At 39.1% G+C, this 19,384-nt stretch overlaps 1 protein-coding gene across 2 annotated transcripts in view; it reads right to left on the reverse strand.

Moving 5' to 3' along the window:
• The window catches only part of fbxl4 (F-box and leucine-rich repeat protein 4), a 110,804-nt gene extending 95,729 nt beyond the window's left edge, over positions 1-15,075 (reverse strand). For both annotated transcript variants that reach the window (XM_087981537.1, XM_043685479.2), the window contains exons 1-2: positions 14,941-15,075; positions 7,307-7,900 (exon numbers count right to left, since the gene is read on the reverse strand). In XM_087981537.1, the coding sequence (XP_087837663.1) occupies positions 7,307-7,809 (503 nt within the window). In that variant the 5' untranslated portion in view covers positions 7,810-7,900; positions 14,941-15,075. The remainder of the gene's footprint in view (positions 1-7,306; positions 7,901-14,940) is intronic.
• Positions 15,076-19,384: the final 4,309 nt, after the last annotated feature.

Raw genomic sequence — 19,384 nt, forward strand, 5'->3', positions numbered from 1 at the left:
CACTGTGCCACCACAAATCTGGAGCTTAAGTGCTCAAATTGATTGCCACCTTCTTTCTAAAGCAGTAACAACAGGAAAATACTTTTTCAGACATTCCATAGAACCAAAGAAATAATACAGCACAGAAGGGATCCATTCAGCCCTTCTTGACCAAGCTGATCCAAAGACACCCAGATGCCATTTCTAATCCCATTTTCCTGCACCCGGCCTCTCGTCCTGCAGCTTACAGCACTTAAGGTGCAGATCCAGTCCTTGTTAGAAGAGTTGGGCATCTCTGCTGACTATCCATGACTTGCATATACCTTTCTCGGTGACAGTTTATCCAATCTCTCATGATTGATTCTAACAATTTGCCCACCGCCAAAGTAAGGGTAACCAGCCTATAATTGGCATTTCTTTTGTACCCTTTATAAATAATAGAACCACATTTGCAGTCCTGCAGGCCTCTGACACCTCACCTGTGTCGAGTGAAGATTGAAAAATAATCCTGAGAGCATCAGTTTTTTTCCTCCTTGATCTCCTTCAACATTCTTGGGAATAATCCATCTAGCCCTGGTAACTTAACCACTTTCAAGGATTCCAACTCTTCTAATACTTCCTCTGATTACTTTGTCCAATATTTTACACTGCTCCTCTCAGAGTACAGTATCCGCATCATCCCTTTCCATTGTGAATATGGAGACAAAAGAATTCATTTAAACTTCTTCCTATATCCTCTGCATCTTCACATTCCTTTATTCATCTCTGTTAGGTTCCTCTTTTTTTCTTTTGCTTTTTATATACTGGTAAAACATCTTTGGATTTTTCTTTATCTGGCTTCGTAATATATTTTCATGTCCTCTCTTTAATTTCCATTTTTTTATTTGTTACTTTTTTACTTCTCCTTCTTACCACATTCAGTAAAAAGTAAAGGTAAGCGTTTCTATCTTTTTAATAGCACACATGAGAAAAGGGTAAATGATTAGTGTTTGATTGATTTAGCATATTATCGATATGCTATGAAAAAATTATAATTACATATATTTTGTGTGATCCTTTATGTTCATCAGCACAATTTGCTACCACAGTAACAAATGGTATGATGATGCATCTGAACAAACTGAATCTTTTGTAGTGAGCTTACTCCAATAACTTCCTTTGTAGTTATTGTTTTAATTCAAGGCATCACAATAGTAAGCTAGTAGGTCAATACCACAAATCCGTGGCAAAAGGTATTGTCATTCAGCAATAAAGAGAGAAGGCTGCTTTAAGTAATTAAGTTTAAGGACATTACCTCTGTGTTTGAGTTGATTCTGTTTTATCTGTCTGGAAAAGGGAAGATGAGCAGGGAGGCAGAGACATATTTAGTTGAAGAATCTCATGAAAAATCCAAAGTGCTGAACCAAAAACCTAGTCCTAACAATTTTGTGCTTTCATTATCAGCCAAAGGAGAAGTATAGGAAATTATGGAAGATCATTCAATTCCATGCCATTTTCCCAACAATCTTTAGCATCCTTTAATCTTTTTCTGTCTTGAACATGTTGAATAATTAAGCTTCAACAGCTCTCTGGGGCAGAGTATTCCAAAGATTCACCACTCTCTGAGAGTGTGGGTGGCACGGTGGCACAGTGGTTAGCACTGCTGCCTCACAGCGCCGGAGACCTGGGTTCAATTCCCGCCTCAGGCGACTAACTGTGTGGAGTTTGCACGTTCTCCCCGTGTCTGCGTGGGTTTCCTCCGGGTGTTCCGGTTTCCTCCCACAGTCCAAAGATGTGCAGGTCAGGTGAATTGGCCATGCTAAATTGCCCGTAGTGTTAGGTAAGGGGTAAATGTAGGGGTATGGGTGGGTTGCACTTCGGCGAATCGGTGTGGACTTGTTGGGCCGAAGGGCCTGTTTCCACACTGTAATGTAATCTAATCTGAAAAAGAAGAAATTCCTGTCCAACTGAGTCTTAAATGGATGGCCCTTATTCGAGACCGTGTTGCCTGATTCTAAACTCACCAGCCAGAGGAAAGATCCGATATACATCATTTATGTCTTGTAACGGTTTTGCAAGTTTCAATGAGATTACCACTAATCCTCCAAAGCACTGAAAATACAGGCCCAGTTTCCTGAATCTCCCCTCATACATCATCACGGGGATTATCCTGGTGAACATCTGCTGCACATTTTCTATGGCAAGTACATCCTTCCTTAGATAAGGAAACCAAAATTGTACAAAAAGTTTGAGATGCAGTCTCACCAAGACTCTAAACAACTACAGCAAGGCAAGTTCATTTCTGTCCTCAGATTTCTTTGCAACAAATGGCAACAGACCATTTGTCTTCTTAATTGCTTTCTGCAGTGACAAATGTTTAATGTTTTCATATCAATGCATTTGTTTCTTATCAAAGCCTTTCAGTTTAAATGCTTCATATAAAATAGTCAAGGCAGGAATTTCAAGTGTATTTCAGCAATGTAATTTCAGATGGAACTTGCACATAACTGCTAGGGATAGTTCAAAGTTAGAATTATAGAGTTCTAGAAATAGACAGCATGAAAGTAGACCCTTCAGTCCAACTCATCCATGCTGACCAGATGTCTTAAATTAATGCAGTCCGATTTGCAGTGACATGCTAGCATTCCATACTCACAAACAAGGCCCCACTGGGATCTTTTGGACACCAATGCTTCCCAATCTCTCAACATTTAAGAATAAGCCTGCCTTTCTATTTTCTATTCCTTTCTAAATGGATAACCTCACACTCATTTACATTATATTCTCTCTGTTCTTGCCCATTCACTTAGCCTATCAACAATAATGTTTTTTCAGCATATCTTATATACATGACAAATATAGAAATTGTATCTATAAGTAAATGAAACCTGGCTCCACCAAGTTTACGTCCATTAGCCTAGAAGCTCTCGTGCAAGGAGCTCGCTACTTCAATTAAAATGCTGAAGGCTGATGACTCTTTTCACAAACTTGTTGTCAAATAAGGGTAAGATATGGACGGCTGGAGAGAAAAGTGAGTCATCAAATGACAGGCACACTTGAAGACCACTGTGCATGAGGTTAGCCCAAAAGGAAACTCTCAAATGGATAACTTGGTCTCCCTGCTGTAGCAAAAATGTTGTGAAACTTGAAAGGGTTCAGAAAGAATTTATAAGAATGGCACCAGGGTTGGAAATTTGAGCGAGAGGGAGAGGCTGAAAAGGCTGGGGCCATTTTCCCTGTAGCGTCAGATGCGAGGGGTGACCTGATAAAGGTTTATAAAATCATGAGAGGCATGGATAGTGTGAATAGCCAAGGTCTTTTCCCTGAGGTAGGGAAGTCCACAACAAGAGGGAGTAGGTTTAAGATGAGAGGGGCAAGACTTAAAAAGGGACCTAAAGGGCAACTTTTTCATGCAGAGGATGGCATGTGTGTGGAATGAGCTGCCAGAGGGATTGATGGAGGCTGGTACAATTACAATATGTAAAAGGCATCTGGATGTGAATAGGAAGGGTTTAGAGGGATATAGGCCAAATGCTGACAAAGGGGATTAGATTAATTTGGGATGAGTTGAACTGAAGTCTATTTTTGTGTAGCACATGTTTACTTTGATGAACTATACCTTGGAGCAATGTGCACGTTCCATCTGAAATTACGTTGCAGAAACACATTTGAGAGTCCTGCCTTGACTATTTTATATAAAGCATTTAAACTAAAAGGAATTGATAAGAAACAAATTAATTTCATGCAAAAACATTAAACATTTCTACAGTGAGGACCCAACAGCGTAAGTGCAGTGTATCATCTGTGATCTGCAACACTCATGCTCTTTAATAGGTTGTCTAGATGAGTGCAGATGATGTCTCTCTGAAGAACTAGTTGAGATTTCTTTAAAGTTTGATAGAAACAACTAGTAATACATTTTCAGTCATCCCCTAATCTATTCCAGTATCCTTCTTTCCTTTTTGTCAAATTAGCAAAGGCTAGAGGTCTAGATGGAATTATTATACATTTTTTAAAAATAGTATCACACAATCAAATTGTAGAATCCTAATCTCTCAAGTAGCTGCAATGAATCCAATGAAAATAGTTTAGTCCCATTGTCCACAACACTGATTACTATTATGGACCATCATCTGTGACAAGGATAGCTTTACAAAATGTATCATATGATCTTTCGGACTGGACGGGTACGATGGAAATTTTAACTGACTGCATCTATTTGTTTTTATGCATAAGGCAAATACTTGGTACAAAGCAAGGGGAATATTTCTATTTTACTCTTTGGTCAACATGAGGGCATGTACACATACAACAAAAAGCAGAAAGGAAAAGTGTAATAAGAAAAGCACAGATCGATTAAACATATTTTACCAAATATTTCAGCAAGGTTGAAATGTAATAATGTTCAAGGTTACTGCAGATTAAAAAAAGGTGAGGCGTAGGCAGAATCGGTACACATACAGAAAATATTCAGATCAAACAAAAATCATAACATGGGGTAGGAAAGTTATTAAAACCTACTGACAAGCAGATCATCTAACTGATACCATACTGCTTAAAACAGTCCAAAGGTATCAAAATCAGGCCTGATCCTATCCTGATCCAATGTCCTTCACCGTATTCGTTATGGATGGTTGAATGTCAGGGCACAAATTCTGATTATTTTGTTTTCCCCTCCCTAAGCTAGGCTACAAAGGCTAAATGAATCACCCTTTGGCTTGTTAAGATCAGGTAATTCAGTACAGTGTGCTGCTAAAGTCTGCAAACGTTCTCATCTGTATAGCTCCCAATTGTTATGGAATGTTTACAGGATATACTCTAAGAATGATTCATCCAAACTTTTTTATTTGTGACCGACACCAAGAACATTGGGAGCAGGGACATAATCTTTCCCTCATTATCGTTAGTAAGTAGACTTTTTTTTCTTCTCGTCACTTCTGGGACATGGGCACTGCTAGCTGGGCCAGCATTTATTACCTGTCCCTTGTTGCCCTTGTAAAGTATAAGCGAGCTGCCTTCTTGAATCACTGCACTCCATACACTGTATATCGACCCACAATACCATCAGGGAGGGAATTCCAGGATATTAACACCGTCAGTGAAGGAATATGATATATTTCCAAGTCTGGATGGCAAGTGGCTTAGAGGGGAACTTGTGTTGTTCCCTTGTCCTTCTGGATGGTAGTGGTTGGGGGCATTGAAGGTACAGTATAAGGATCTTCAGTGAATCTCTGCAGTGCATCTTGCAGATAGTACACACTGGTGTCAGTGGCAGCGTGTTAAAGTTAAATAATAATAAATTATGTATTAATACAATTTTGTTTCAACAGATGGGGTGACAACTCTTCGTGATCATTGAGATTATATCACTGGCACCAATTTACACACATACTGAGGTGCACTGATGGGCCTAAGTGTTTGTTGACATTCCTTCTGTGTATTTATAATCCACAAAGCTCTCTATAGGAATAAAGATAAAAATGCTGGATATACCCAGCAGGTCAGCCAGCATCTGTGGAGAGAGAGAGGAAACGTTTCAATTCTGTAGCCTTTCAGTGAGATGAAGTGACTTGAAATATTAAATCTGTTTGTCTCTCCACTGAAGTGACCTGATTTGCTGTGCATTTTCTTTTTTATTTCAGATTTTCAATATCTACGACATTGTTCCTTTGTATCAGCCATTTTCAGATAGTTGCCATCACACTGAAGCCCACGAAACAGCACTTTTTCTCCCCACCCGAATTTCTGATTCTCTTCACAATCTCATCTTACCTCATTTTGATTAAATAGATGCAAATCCTGCAACTTCTAATTTTTTTGAAGATAAATGAACAGTTACCTTTAAAGCACAACATTCTTTAATTAACTTTTTTTTAGGACAGAATCTTTACATCACTTTGGATCTGTTATTTCCATAAACCCTATACCCCTAATGGTGTGGAATTATTTCCCATGTACAAGAAATGAATTTTAGCCTCTCACAGACTCACTTGCTGCCACCATCAAGTATAATGGAGAACTGGGTTCATGTGGTAAAAGCTTATAGATAAATCTTCAAAATATTTCTTACAAAGTAAGCAATTGTATTCAGGTGAATCCCACTGAATTCATGTTAACATAAGAAGTTTAACTTCTCTTTACTGTACTCTTACGGCTAGGTCTTCCTACATTAAAAACTTAATCTCAAGGGGAAAGTTCTAGAAACAACTGTAGCTTTTCAACAGCCAGTAAAATGTCACTATGTTAAATCCCAATTCACAGAGAAACCCTATAGTACATTCATTGCTGGATTTCAAACTGTTGATTCAAGGCTACATGCCACTAATCTTCTTAACATTTTTTTTAAACTTAACCCAGTAATTGATACCCACTTGGTCACAGCATGAGGTAAAACACAGAGTGGAACGCTGTAAAAGCCTAAGGCTCCTTAATTTGATAGGATTTGGAAAATATCATATTCGGACTCACCCATTATCCACTATTAACCAAAGTTAGGGGGTCTAAATTTTAGCTGCAGAACGAGTGTGGGGAAAAACGCCTCACACAAAAATGAAAGGCAAGACAAAAATATACATCTGTAAACACAAGTATGCAACAAACAAGATTACTTAATACATTTCATTTATGTTTAATACAGTAAGTTTTACTTATTGTAATAAGTTATATTGTGTAAATAGTCTTAAAAATAATGCACAGACTGGCTTTCATCAATGTTATTTGTAACTGAAATGTTTCAATTTACTGTTGTGATTGCAGTAGCTATCATAATACTGTTCTCAGACTTTGTACTTGAAAACACACACAAGTCAAAATAATAACATTAAACATCATAGGCAATTACAAACAATCCAGGTAGATAAACTATAAATTTGTTTTTGTGCACAGTTTAACTAGAAGGCTGAAGATCCCCTTGATTTTAAAGTAATTATTTATAATCTAATCAATCTATTTTAATATTGTTATAAAGGACAATTATTTCTTAACGGAATGCAATGCAATGGAATGAGCAGACAGAATTCTGGGGTTTAAAGTACAGGAATGTTTGAACAGAGTTACTGCAATAGAACTGGTCATGGAGATTTGATTCTGAAGATATTAACATAAAGTGTATTACCTACACACATAACATTTGTTATCTAAGTTGTCATGCAGCACAGTAAGTGCTTATCATCAACAGAAACATTCAGTGAAAGCACACAGACAGAATCTACTTTCACTGGGTTCCCTTGGCTGATTCTGTATGTGTTCTTAGTCTCTCAAGAGAGAAACAGTTGTGGGAAAATACTAAACACTGCGAAAGCAAGCAATAATTTAAACGAGTAGTCACAACTTTTGAAGTTACCTTTACCTAATTTCTGATGGAGGAGTCTGGGAATAAGGATTTGCTGAGCAAGCTAAGATCCTAACGATGGCTCCAGGATGATAGGTTTCCAGTACATCAATAGCTGTTGGGTACACAGCCTCCTCAAACGCTAATTCAACATATTCTTGGCTATGAAAACTTCGGGGAGTCCTTCTGAATGGTGGAGGTGAACTCGGACAGCTTTCCCACCACCTCCCGTAGGTCCGGAACACAGCAGTCTGTGTGAAATCACCGGAACTTGGGTAAACATTTGGCAGTCCAGACAAATTCCACATAGTATAGGACAAGCTGTTTTCACTGCCATACTGAGAACTAAAATCCACCACTTCTTTGGCATACTGCACCACTTCGACGCTGAGAGGTAGGATGCGGTTGCTCGACTCAATAGCTCGCCGACTGTTCATTATTTCTCCTCTTGTACCTGATCTGGCTCTACGACGTAGGCAAATGTAGTAAAACATGCTCAAAAATGTTAACATGGGATACATTGAGGTTTGTCTATGTTCTTCCCACACGGCAGATGCTTTATTTTGCCCCTGGCTTTATTTATTTCTTCATTCCCATTAACACAGCACAGACCTGTATGAATGAAACCAAAAGGACACCATGGTGATTTATTTAAGAATAATCATAAAAATTGTCAAAACTGATTCTTTAACTAAATACAACACTCAGAATATCGCAATAAGATAACTCATTTTTAACCGGAACCACTGACCATGCATCCTGTCCTGTTTAAATTCTAAACATTATCATGGAAAAATAACACCCCAGAAATTTAAAGAATCAACAGTGGGAAAAACAGAGGTCATGGAGTAGCATTTCACTTTGTTTAAAATCAGCAAAGTACACACAAAATTATTCTACTTTTCTGAAGTGAGTTTATGTGAAGTGAGTATCTGAACTGAGTGAAGTTCAAACTTCCATCCAAATTCACATTTATAATCAGAAACAGACAGAAATAAGTGCCTTCATGCACAGATTTGTACCTTCAAGACAACAGCCCAGAGACTCTCCATCATCAACAAGAATTGGGAGGGGTCATCAATCATGCTACCAATCAGTAATTGTTCAGCAATAACCAGTTCACTGATATTCAGTACGGGTTCTCTGAGGCCATTCAGTTCCTGACCTCATTACCATCTGGGTCTAAACACAGACAAAAATATTGGGCACCACAGGTGGGACAAGAGTGATTGTCTCTGACTGAGTGTGGCTATAAGGAGCAAAAAGCATTAGCAAAACTGGAGTCAATGGGAATCAGGGAAAACTCTCCTCTGATTGAAATTTTATCAGATGCAAAGGAAAATGGTTGAGATTGTCAATGACTTCACTTGTAGGATGTCACTGCCAGAGATGCTAACGTTAATGACCTAAGCCCAACCATCTTTGACTGCTTCATTAATTACTTTCCCTTCTCCATAAGACCAGAAATGGGGATATGCACTGATGATGTTCAGCACTAATCACCACTTCACATATATTGAACCAACATGTGTTCAAATGTAGAAAACTATAGACAACATCCAGGTTTGAACTTATATGTAGTAAGCAACATATGCACCACACCATTTCCAAACACAGAGAATCTAACCATCGCTTTTCAGCATTCAATGGCATTACTATTGCTGAAATTCCCATTATCAACTTCCTGGGCTTATTACTGACCAGAAACTGAACTGGAATAGTCACATAAATATAGTGGCTAAAAGACTGTTCAGAAGGTTGGAATTCTGCAGTGAGTAATTCACCAGCAGTTCAAGAAGGTAGTTCACTGCTACATTTTCCAAGGCAATTAGAGATGGGCAAAAATAATGGCCTCCTTTGCAGTGCCTGTATCCTGTGACTGAAAACTGAAAAAGTATGTTTTATCCCTGACATTTTTACGTGCCTTAAGAGCTGGTCCCTGTCTTTGAGCTGCAGTACAGAGTTAGGAGGTAACAGCAGCATTATTTCCATAAATATATCATAATCAGCAACAACAACAAAATCAGTAGCTGTAAAACACTGTACAGTGACAATACTTGTTTTTCCTTCTCCTGGAGTCCAGAAGATTCTGAACATCTGTTTTAGTAATTGCTTAATCCTTGCAATGCAACATGAGGGTCACATAAACTATTATAAATGCTAACTGTAACTAAATGCAATTCAAAAGCTCCAGACACATGTTGGTATATAAATATACACACTATATTTAGACCAATCTCCGGAAGCCACTGAATTTCATAAAAGATTTCTGTGAACTGCAATAAATTCAAGAACAACCAATAAAAATTTCCTGAGTAAAACAAAGAACTGGATGTTGAAGATCTGAAACAAACACAGAAATTGTGGAAAAGCTCAGCAGGTTTGGCTGCATCTGTGGAGAGAAAGCAGTTTACGTTTTGAGTCCGGTCACCTTTCTTCATTCTTTAGAACAGATTCTGAGAAACAGACTTGAAACATTAATTCTGCTTTCTCTACACAGATGCTGTCAGACTTGCTGAGTTTCTTCAGTATTTTCCATTTTGAATAAAATCGCTTAAATTGTTCAAACAGGACTGGCCAATTAATCACTGAACAATTTGTTAACTTTTGCACAATTTTCCAGGATGTAAGTTTCTCTGATTACACAGAGAGAAAAAACTCAAGCCATTTGTTACCAAATCGAAAGTGTCAATGTAACTGATATTGTTTTCTACTTCATTTACTTTGTTAAAAAACAGATGTATTGCCAACGGTTTTCCACATTAGAAGGTAAAACTTTAACATGAGGGCAATAGTTATTTGAATTTTTTTTTTACTCACCAATAAATCATGAGATTCGGAAATATTAGAGACAGATTGATAACGGCGTAAATTTTTGACAACCTTCACTGAAGCTCCTTCAAAAGCATTTTCCAAATCTGCAACCTCTACCAGCCAGAAGGCCAAGGGCAGTGGATTTGTGGAAACACCACCATCATCCACAAACCCCACTCCCAGCTACACATTATCCTGCACTTGGAACTATATCGCCATTCCTTCATCGTTGCACAGTCAGATTTCTGGAACTCCCTTCATGACAGACTATACCCAACACTCCACTGAGCAGCAGCTCACCACCAGCTTCTCAGGCCCAATTAGCAATGGTCAATAAATGATGGTCTAACCAGCGTATCCCAATGAGTAAAACAAAATCAACACTGTCGCATTCACTATGGATGACATTTCATCATTGCTAAAGATGGAACTTTTAAATGGAAGAATATTGCTTTGAACCATAGGAATTCCCACTGATCTGCAGAAAGTGATATAATCAGAATTCCAATACTCATCAAGGATTATCTCTTGAATTGATATATATGCTTAAAATTCCCACTGATCTGCAGAAAGTGATATAATCAGAATTCCAATACTCATCAAGGATTATCTCTTGAATTGATATATATGCTTAAAATTCCCCTTTGCACATCATGTCAGAAACTGCATTTTGTTTTATCCTTCCAAGTGAAACATAACACCGGGGAGACACAGAACACTCCAGCCTCACTATCCCTTCTTAATCCTTCACAAAATGTAATAATAATAAATCAAAAGAAGAGTATGTTTCTTTGGAATCATAATCCTCCAATGTCCAAAAAAAACAAAATAAAGGAGAGTCTCTGATCTGATTTTGCCATAGTAAATATTTTAATATAATGCAAACAAATCTAAAATAATAATATACCCAAGTATGCCTTTTACAATTATTGAAGAACCATGTTTCAGCAATTATTTCTTGCCTTAACACCTGTTGCTTCATAAGTGCTTGTACAAGGGAACCCCAATTCTAATCTGACTAACATTACGGGCAGCACGGTGGCACAGTGGTTAGCACTGCTGCCTCACAGCGCCAGAGACCCGGGTTCAATTCCCGCCTCAAGCGACTAACTGTGTGGAGTTTGCACGTTCTCCCCGTGTCTGCGTGGGTTTCCTCCGGGTGCTCCGGTTTCCTCCCACAGTCCAAAGATGTGCAGGTCTGGTGAATTGGCCATGCTAAATTGCCCGTAGTGTTAGGTAAGGGGTAAACGTAAGGGTATGGGTGGGTTGCGCTTCGGCGGGTCGGTGTGGACTTGTTGGGCCAAAGGGCCTGTTTCCACACTGTAAGTAATCTAATCTAATCTAATTACCTGTTTGCAAAGGTAGTTTTTTTAAAATCAAATAGCAACAGTATATTTTAAGTGTACTAAAATGCACTTTAACAATACTTATTATAGATATCCTGTAGCCTTGCAGTAATGGTATTAATTCAGCAACTGCAATCAAGTTAAAAAAAAACACAATAACAAGCGATGAATTTAATTACAGTATATCTGGTCATTTTTCGTCTGACACGAGGAAAATAATTTCAATAATTCTTTAACAGAAGAAAGCCTGATGCCTGCACCTAGTTTGCTTATATGTGACTTTACCAGCACTCTGTGATTGGCATTTGATATTCTAGTAATTTGGAGATTACACCAATGCCTGGCTGGTATTGCCCACATCCCAAGATAACATTTTTAAAAATTCAATACAACATACACAAAGTCCAAGGACACTACCATGAACCATTATAAGACTTGAATTTGGCCTTAACTGCAGCATTTTCTCTAATTCTGGACACTACACTTTAGGAAGGAATGTGAAAGTTTTAGAGAAGCTGCAGAAATGATTTCCAATAATGCTTCCAGGAACAAGAAACTCCTGTTACACAAATAAATCAGAAAGTTAGAATTGTTGTCCTCAAAGAGGAGACAATTCAGAGTAAATTTGGTAAAATTATGAATAGTCTAGACAGGATAGACAGACAGAAACTTCCCATTTGTTGAAGGATTGACAAACAGAAAGCACCAATTTCAGGTGAATGACATAAGAGCCAACAGTGACATGGGGAAAGATGTTTCAGGCAGTGAGTGATTAGGATTTGGAATGTACTACCTGGGAACATGGTGGAAGCTGACTCAATCTGTGCTTTCAAAATGGAACTGTGTAAGCACCTGAAGACGCAAGGCAAGAGAGAAAGGGTGGGGGAACTGCCTTCCAGAGAGTTGCTATAGTCACAAGCCAAATGGCCTTCCTCTGTGTTGTAATGATACCATTGTTCCACAACGTCAGTTCGGAATTATATATATTTAGATTTTAAAATTACCATACCATTGAAAACATGCAATTCTGTAGGCCTCAGGGGTGAGGAGGGCAGAATATTTGTTGCATAGGCAGAAGTGGGTACTCCAGATGCTGGCGATTAGAGTGGTGCTGGAAAAGTACAGCAGGTCAGGCAGCATCTGAGGAGCAGGAAAATCGATGTTTCGGCAAAAACCCATCTCTACTTCGGTAACATTATCTCAAGTTAGCTTACCTACTGCTGCAAAAACCCTCATTCATGCCTTTGTTACTGCTCCCTCAACAATTCCAATGTTCTCCTGGCTGCACTCCTATATTCTTATCTTCCACAGACTTGAGGTCATTCAAAACTCTGCAGCCTGTATCATCATTTCAACACCTATCATCTCTTCGCCTATCACCTCTCTGTCCACTGACTAGTACAGATTCCCAGTCAAGCAACATATAGGTTTTAAAAATCTCATCCTTGTTTCCATATGTATCCATCTTACGCTTTCCTATTTCTGTTATCTCCTATAACCCCACAACCCTCCAAACTATCTGTGCTCATCTAATTTTACCACTTGAGCATCACCAGATTTAATCAGTTCACAGTGAGGGCAATTCCTTCAATTTTAGATTAGATTACATTACTTACAGTGGGAAAACAAGCCCTTCGGCCCAACAAGCCTACCCAGACCCATTCCCCTACATCTAACACTATGGGCAATTTAGCATGGCCAATTCACCTAGCCTGCACATTTTTGGACTGTGGGAGGAAACCGGAGCACCCGGAGGAAACCCATGCAGACACGGGGAGAATGTGCGAACTAATTATCTGGTCCTTTGGATTTCACCCCCACCCCAAATCTCTCTGCTTCCTCAATTTCCTCCTTTACTAAACTGTTTAAAGCCTAATGTTCTGATTAAGCTAATTTCCTGGTGTGGTGTCATAGGTTGTTTATCATATTACACTGAAGCATACTGGGATATTTTATTTTAAGGTCACTAGATAAATAAATATATTGTTATGATGAAAAACACACTGAAATAAAACAGGACATTTGGTGTACAATAAATTGGAACCCACCAAATATTCAGAAGGACACATCTCAAACACCTCCTCTGAAGGGAGACTAACATTGAATGGATCAGCCACCCAATAATTCAAATTGAGAGGAAACAACACTTTAAGTTATAAAAACTGAAAAACAGGTAATACAAAATTTGCCAGCCGTCAAATAAACCCACAAACACCAGGTACTCTAAAACATGAAGCTACTTCTCCAAACCATCCTGAATTTGAAAGTTAAACAAAACCTCACATTTATGTAACATTTTTTAATGACCATAAGAGGTCTCAAAGCACTTCACCACCAATGAAGTACAGTACTTTGTTGAAGTGTACTTACTGTTGAATGCAAGAAACACAATAATCATTATACACACAGCAAGCTCCCAGAAACAGTAACGTGGTAACGACTAAATTATCTTTTATTTTTGGTATTTCTTTCAGGGATAAGAATACCTGGGATAAGTCCCCTTCTAGTCTTCACAATGATGCTTTAGGATTTTTTTGCATCCACCAAAGCTGGAAGTTGAGACTTGTCTTATACCTGATCTGAAAGACACCATCTCCTAAAAGGGTAATAATCTCAGTCTGCAACAAGTAGTACAGGAATGTGAGTCTTTATCGTGCTTAAATCCTGATGTGGGAACCTGAACATATAACTTTGCGATTCAAGAGTTGAGCGTGCTATTAAGCCACGACTGGCCCACACCATGTATTCACTTATGATATATAGTCTATTTTCTAGATTGACAGCATTCCCCACCTTGTACCTAGAACGCAAACGCGCTTAATAAACGGAGAGCAGGAGAAATAAGAAAAAGCTTTTTTAAACCACCTGAATTGCATCGTAACTATGCTTGTGACGATCATTTGTTGAAATGAAACTTGGACTTTCATCCCACAACAGTCGGTCATTTTCTACCACGTTTGAATTGATGTGAAAGCCAAAACTCGTCGCATCATCGCAAACGCGGCAGTATAAACTGGGACCATTTGTAAAGGACATTAAAAACTGACGATTTTTACTTTGATTAGTTGTCGCACATCAACGAGATTCCTTGGGGGGGAGGAACATATTTACAAAAGGTGGTGGTGATTTTTTTTTAATTTGGTGTATGGATTGCAGCGGATGGTAGGTCAATTTGGTGGACACGGGTGCGGAAGTGCCGCTTTTGGAACGTTGAGATAATGAGGACATTCTATCTGTGGAACGTCGGCCTCGCTCTTTGATACTTGGCCATTGTGACCAACGTTCTGGAACTGGAAGGCGGAGTTGCAAACTCCAGTCACAGACAGTACCCTGTCTGTCAGCTCCACCAACGCTGGAACTTCAGCTCACATACACCCTTCTCCGTAAAGCTGCCAAGCTATAGGGGCCTTTGGGGTGCACTACAAACACAACGCATATTATCACCCCTCCCCTCCCCTCCCCCCCAAAAAAATAAATGTACATTATTTGTACCTGTCGCTCAGCATTTACAGACGCTGTATTACTGCGTGCAGAACAGATGATTTGTTTATTAAGCATGTTTTATTCAATCACAAGACATGCTGTTTTGTTTTAAGTCTGTCTTTCTGCTCCCTCCGTAAATGTAAACATGTCACCTACAGCCGGGAACTCCGAGCATACAACGGCGGAGGTTGCCGGGAGTTGTAGTTTCGGTCGTGACTAAAGTGAAAGCACTCCAGCCTGCGAGAGGCCGTTCCTGATGAAACATCGATTTTACTGCTCCTCGGATGCTGCCTGAACTGCTGTGATCTTCCAGCACCACTAATCCAGAATCTGGTTTCCAGCATCTGCAGTCATTGTTTTTACCATTGTTTTCTCTTGAATATGCATATCAACAAAGTCATTTTGCAAATATCAGTCTTTGAGCACACTTTTTGATTAGGACTCTGGAGTTGCCTTGGCAATGGATATGATGACTAGGAAGTTGATTGGTGTTTGTCATAAATAGTAAAAAAAAATGCACATTTTGTCTCTTTTTTACCAAAACATATGTACTCAAATAGTTACAATTTTTCTAACTACCCGATTGCAGACCAAGGAATCTACTGTCTCATGGGTTATGTCAAATTTTTTAAAAGCACATCAAAACGTCAAAGTTTCTATCAAAGCCTTGAATGAACAGAAAACAACAAGGGTTGCCAACTCCTTATTTTCAACCCCGTCCCCTTAGCCTCACTTTTCCACTCTCTGTAAATTCCTTCGACCTAAAATCCCCTGGGATATCGGCATTTGCCTCTTGCGCATCTATAATTTTAAATACTCCACCATTTATGACCTTGCTTTTAGATACCCAAGACGAAGGCACCCTGCAATATCCTCTCCAGACCTCAGCCTCGCAACTTCACTTTCTTCCTTTAAGAAATTTTTCTGATCGTGGTGTGGGCATCTGCCTCCTGTGGTTTGCTGGACTATTGTAAATTTTAATGCTTGACACGTTTTATTATACTTTTATGTAAAATAAAAGGTATGATTAGAAGCATTCTATTATGGGACATTTGTTATTTCATTTAACTTATGTTGTTTGGGTCCCCTGTATTGACGAATCTTTGCTCACAAAATATTTTGACGCGAGCAATTTACAAGGCTTAGAAGATCAACTACAGGGATAAAACAAAAATGATGGGGAAGAAGGGAACTGAAGGTGGGAAACAATTTACAGCAGGGGATCGTGAGTTGGAAGGAATGTTAATTATCACCCTATTATTACAACAGTTCTTATTGTCAAGATATTGGAATCTTTAATTGACAGAGAACTTTGAGCGATTGTCAAGATATATTTGTAAGGGGTATGTGCTTAGCAAGCCTAATTGAATCTTTTGAGAAATTAATTAGAGTAGTAGATGGAGGAATGTCTATGTATGCAGTTTATATGATCTCCCAGGAGCTTTGCATAAGATATTGCTGACTCAAATTGAAGCTGCTGCAATTGGTGATAAAATCTTGACTTGCTTAGGTGCTTCTTTAGGCAGTGGAACATAGAGAGTATGAATAATGGGTCAATATGGTTTGTCAATGGAACAAACTTGAAGGAACTAAGTGGTGGTGTTTCACAAGGTTGCTGGGATCTCAACTACTTACTAATTTATTGATAACTTAGATAACACAATAGAGAGTCTTACATGTAACTTTACAAATGATCCAAGAATAGATGGAATGGCAAGTAATGTAGACAAGAGCATGACATTGCAAAGATATACTGATAGTTTGAGGGAGCAGACAACATCATTCCTGATGGATTCCAACAATGGTAGGTTGAGGTCATACATTTTTGACCCATAAAAGATCCAAGTAATTTTAAAATCATGAAATATTAGAAATATTGGAGATCCAAAGAGATTGAATGGGTCGGTGTACACAGATCAATGAAATATAGTGCATTGTCAAGGAAAACATGAGTAAATTCTAATTGGATGTCAGCCATTTTTTTGGAGTAGACTGGGATATAAGTGGAGGAAATTTTGCTACAGCTATTAAAAGCAAAGGTTAAAGCATATCATTCACCACCATGTTCACTACTCCTGAGAATACATTGGTTTTGCACTCACCAGTGGTTAAATTAAAAGGATAATTGTTGAAACTACTCATATTCCCAGGAAGGTTATCATTGAGAGAAAAACTAAATTTATGATTTTCAAAGGAAATAATAGAAAAACCTTTATTCTAGTAGGGAGTCCATGATAAGGTGACATGGAGTTACATGTTGCTGTAAATTGTGATCCTGTATCTGTGCCTCCTGATCTATAGATAGGACGCTACCACTGTGGCACATGCGCCCCAGATACCCACATTTATGATTAATCCGTAAACTAAGCCAGTACATTGGAGACTGTAGGGAGGTACCTAGTGACCAGGCAGAGGTTGTCTTGACAGCATTCACCACTAAATGTGTTCTGTGCCCTCATTTGCTGTTCCGTATATGTGTAATGCAACTGGAAAATGATTGGGGCACCAGCCAGGATGGGTGGTGTTAGTGTCATTTTGATCGGCAAAAGCATGTGATCTATGTCTGCTGGACATTAGGACATTGAAAAGGCAAATACAGGAAGCATCTGATTGCAAACTCCAGCTCTATTTCAATTGCAAGCACTTCTTTGCTGGGGGAAACAATGGCTGAGGTGGTATTATTGCTAGACTATTAATCCAGAAATTTAGGTAATATTCTGGAAACCCAGGTTTGAATCCCACCACAGCAATAGTGGAATTTGAATTCAATAAATATCTGTAATTAAGGATCAAATAATGACCATGAAATCATTGTTGATTGTCAGAAAAACGCATCTAATTCACTAATGTCCTTCAGGGAAGGATATATTCCATTATTACCTGGTCTGGCCTATATGTGTCTCCAGACTCACAGCAATATGGTTGACTCTTAACTGCCCTCTGAAATGGTCTAGCAAGTGCTCAGGTGTAATAATCACTACAAAGTCTCAAAAGACAAATGAAACGGTCAGACAACAAGGCATCAACCGAGACACCAGAAATTACAGCAGTAAAAACAGCTTGCAATTTTTGTGCATATTTTGTGTAGCTCAGGTTGTAAGTTTGCTCACTGAGCTGGCAGGTTTGTTCTCAGATGTTTCTTCACCATGCTAGGTAACCTCATCAGTGAGCCTCTGTTGAAGCACTGTATTCTGCTCCACTTTCTATTTATGTGTCTTGGTCTGTTGTGGTGGGGATATCACTTCCGGTTCTTTTTCTGCGAGGTTGGTAAATGGGGTCCTAATCGATGTGTTTGTTGTTGGAGTTCTGGTTTGAATGCTAGGCCTCCAGAAATGTCCATGTGTATCTTTGTTTCGCCTGTCCCAGGGTGGATGCATTGTCCCAGTCGAACTGGTGTCCCTTGTTGTCTGTGTGTAAGGATACTAGTGTTAATTGGCATGTCTGTTGGTGGCTAGTTGGTGCTCATGTATCCTGGTGGCTAGTTTCCTGCCAGTCTGTCTGATGTAATGTTTGTTGCAGTCCTTTCAGGGTATTTTGTATATGATGTTAGTTCTGCTAGTTGTTGGTACAGGGTCCTTGAGATTCATCAAGAGTTGTTTCAGTGTGTTGGTAGGTTTGTGGGCTACCATGATGCCAAGGGGCCGGAGTAGACTAGTCATCATCTCCAAGATGTCATTAATGTATGGTAGTGTGGGTAGAGTCTCTAGACATGTTGTGTCTTCTTGTTAAGAATTGTTGTATAAGAATCAGCAAACAAGTGCTTATCGGTTCTTGAATGTGTTATATAAGTATTTTTCTTCACCATCTCGTAATTCCTGGATGTTGCTGTGTGTTGTGGCTCATTTAAATAATGTCCTGATGATTGCTCCAGTAGTTGAGCATCTGGTCTGTGTGTCACTTTCCTGGAGACGCTGGTCTGCAGCTCTGCATTGGCTTTTCGTTCCACTGTGACATCTAGGAAGGGGAGTCTGTTGTTCTCTTCTTCTTTGGTGAATCTTATACCAGTAAGGAAGTTGTTTATGTGTTTGTGGGTTTCTTCTAATTTGTTCTATTTCATGTTGACAAAGGTGTCATCCACATAGTGGATCCAAAGCTTGGGCTGGATCGTGGGGAGGGCTGCTCATTCCAACCTCTGCATAACTGCTTCTGCCAAGAATCCTGATATTGGTGATCCCATGGGTGTCCCGTTGATTTGTTTAGAGGTCTTGTCATTGAAGGTGAAGTGGGTTGTGAGGCACAGGTCAACTAGCTTGTGCATGCTGTCCTTGCTAATGGAGTTGGTGCTGTCTGGTGTTTGTGTCCTTGGTTCGTCTAGTAGTGCGGCCAGTGTTTCTTTGGCCAGGGTGATGTGTATTGATGTGACTAGTGTCGTCACATCGAAAGAAACCATACCTTGTTGTCTTCTACCTTGGTGTCTTTGATGATGTTCAGGAATTCCTGGGTGGAGTGGATG

The sequence above is a fragment of the Chiloscyllium plagiosum genome, unplaced genomic scaffold, assembly GCF_037043375.1.
Source record: "Chiloscyllium plagiosum isolate Xiang-an unplaced genomic scaffold, Cpla_swu_hap1 HiC_scaffold_3, whole genome shotgun sequence".
NCBI classification, from domain to species: domain Eukaryota; kingdom Metazoa; phylum Chordata; class Chondrichthyes; order Orectolobiformes; family Hemiscylliidae; genus Chiloscyllium; species Chiloscyllium plagiosum.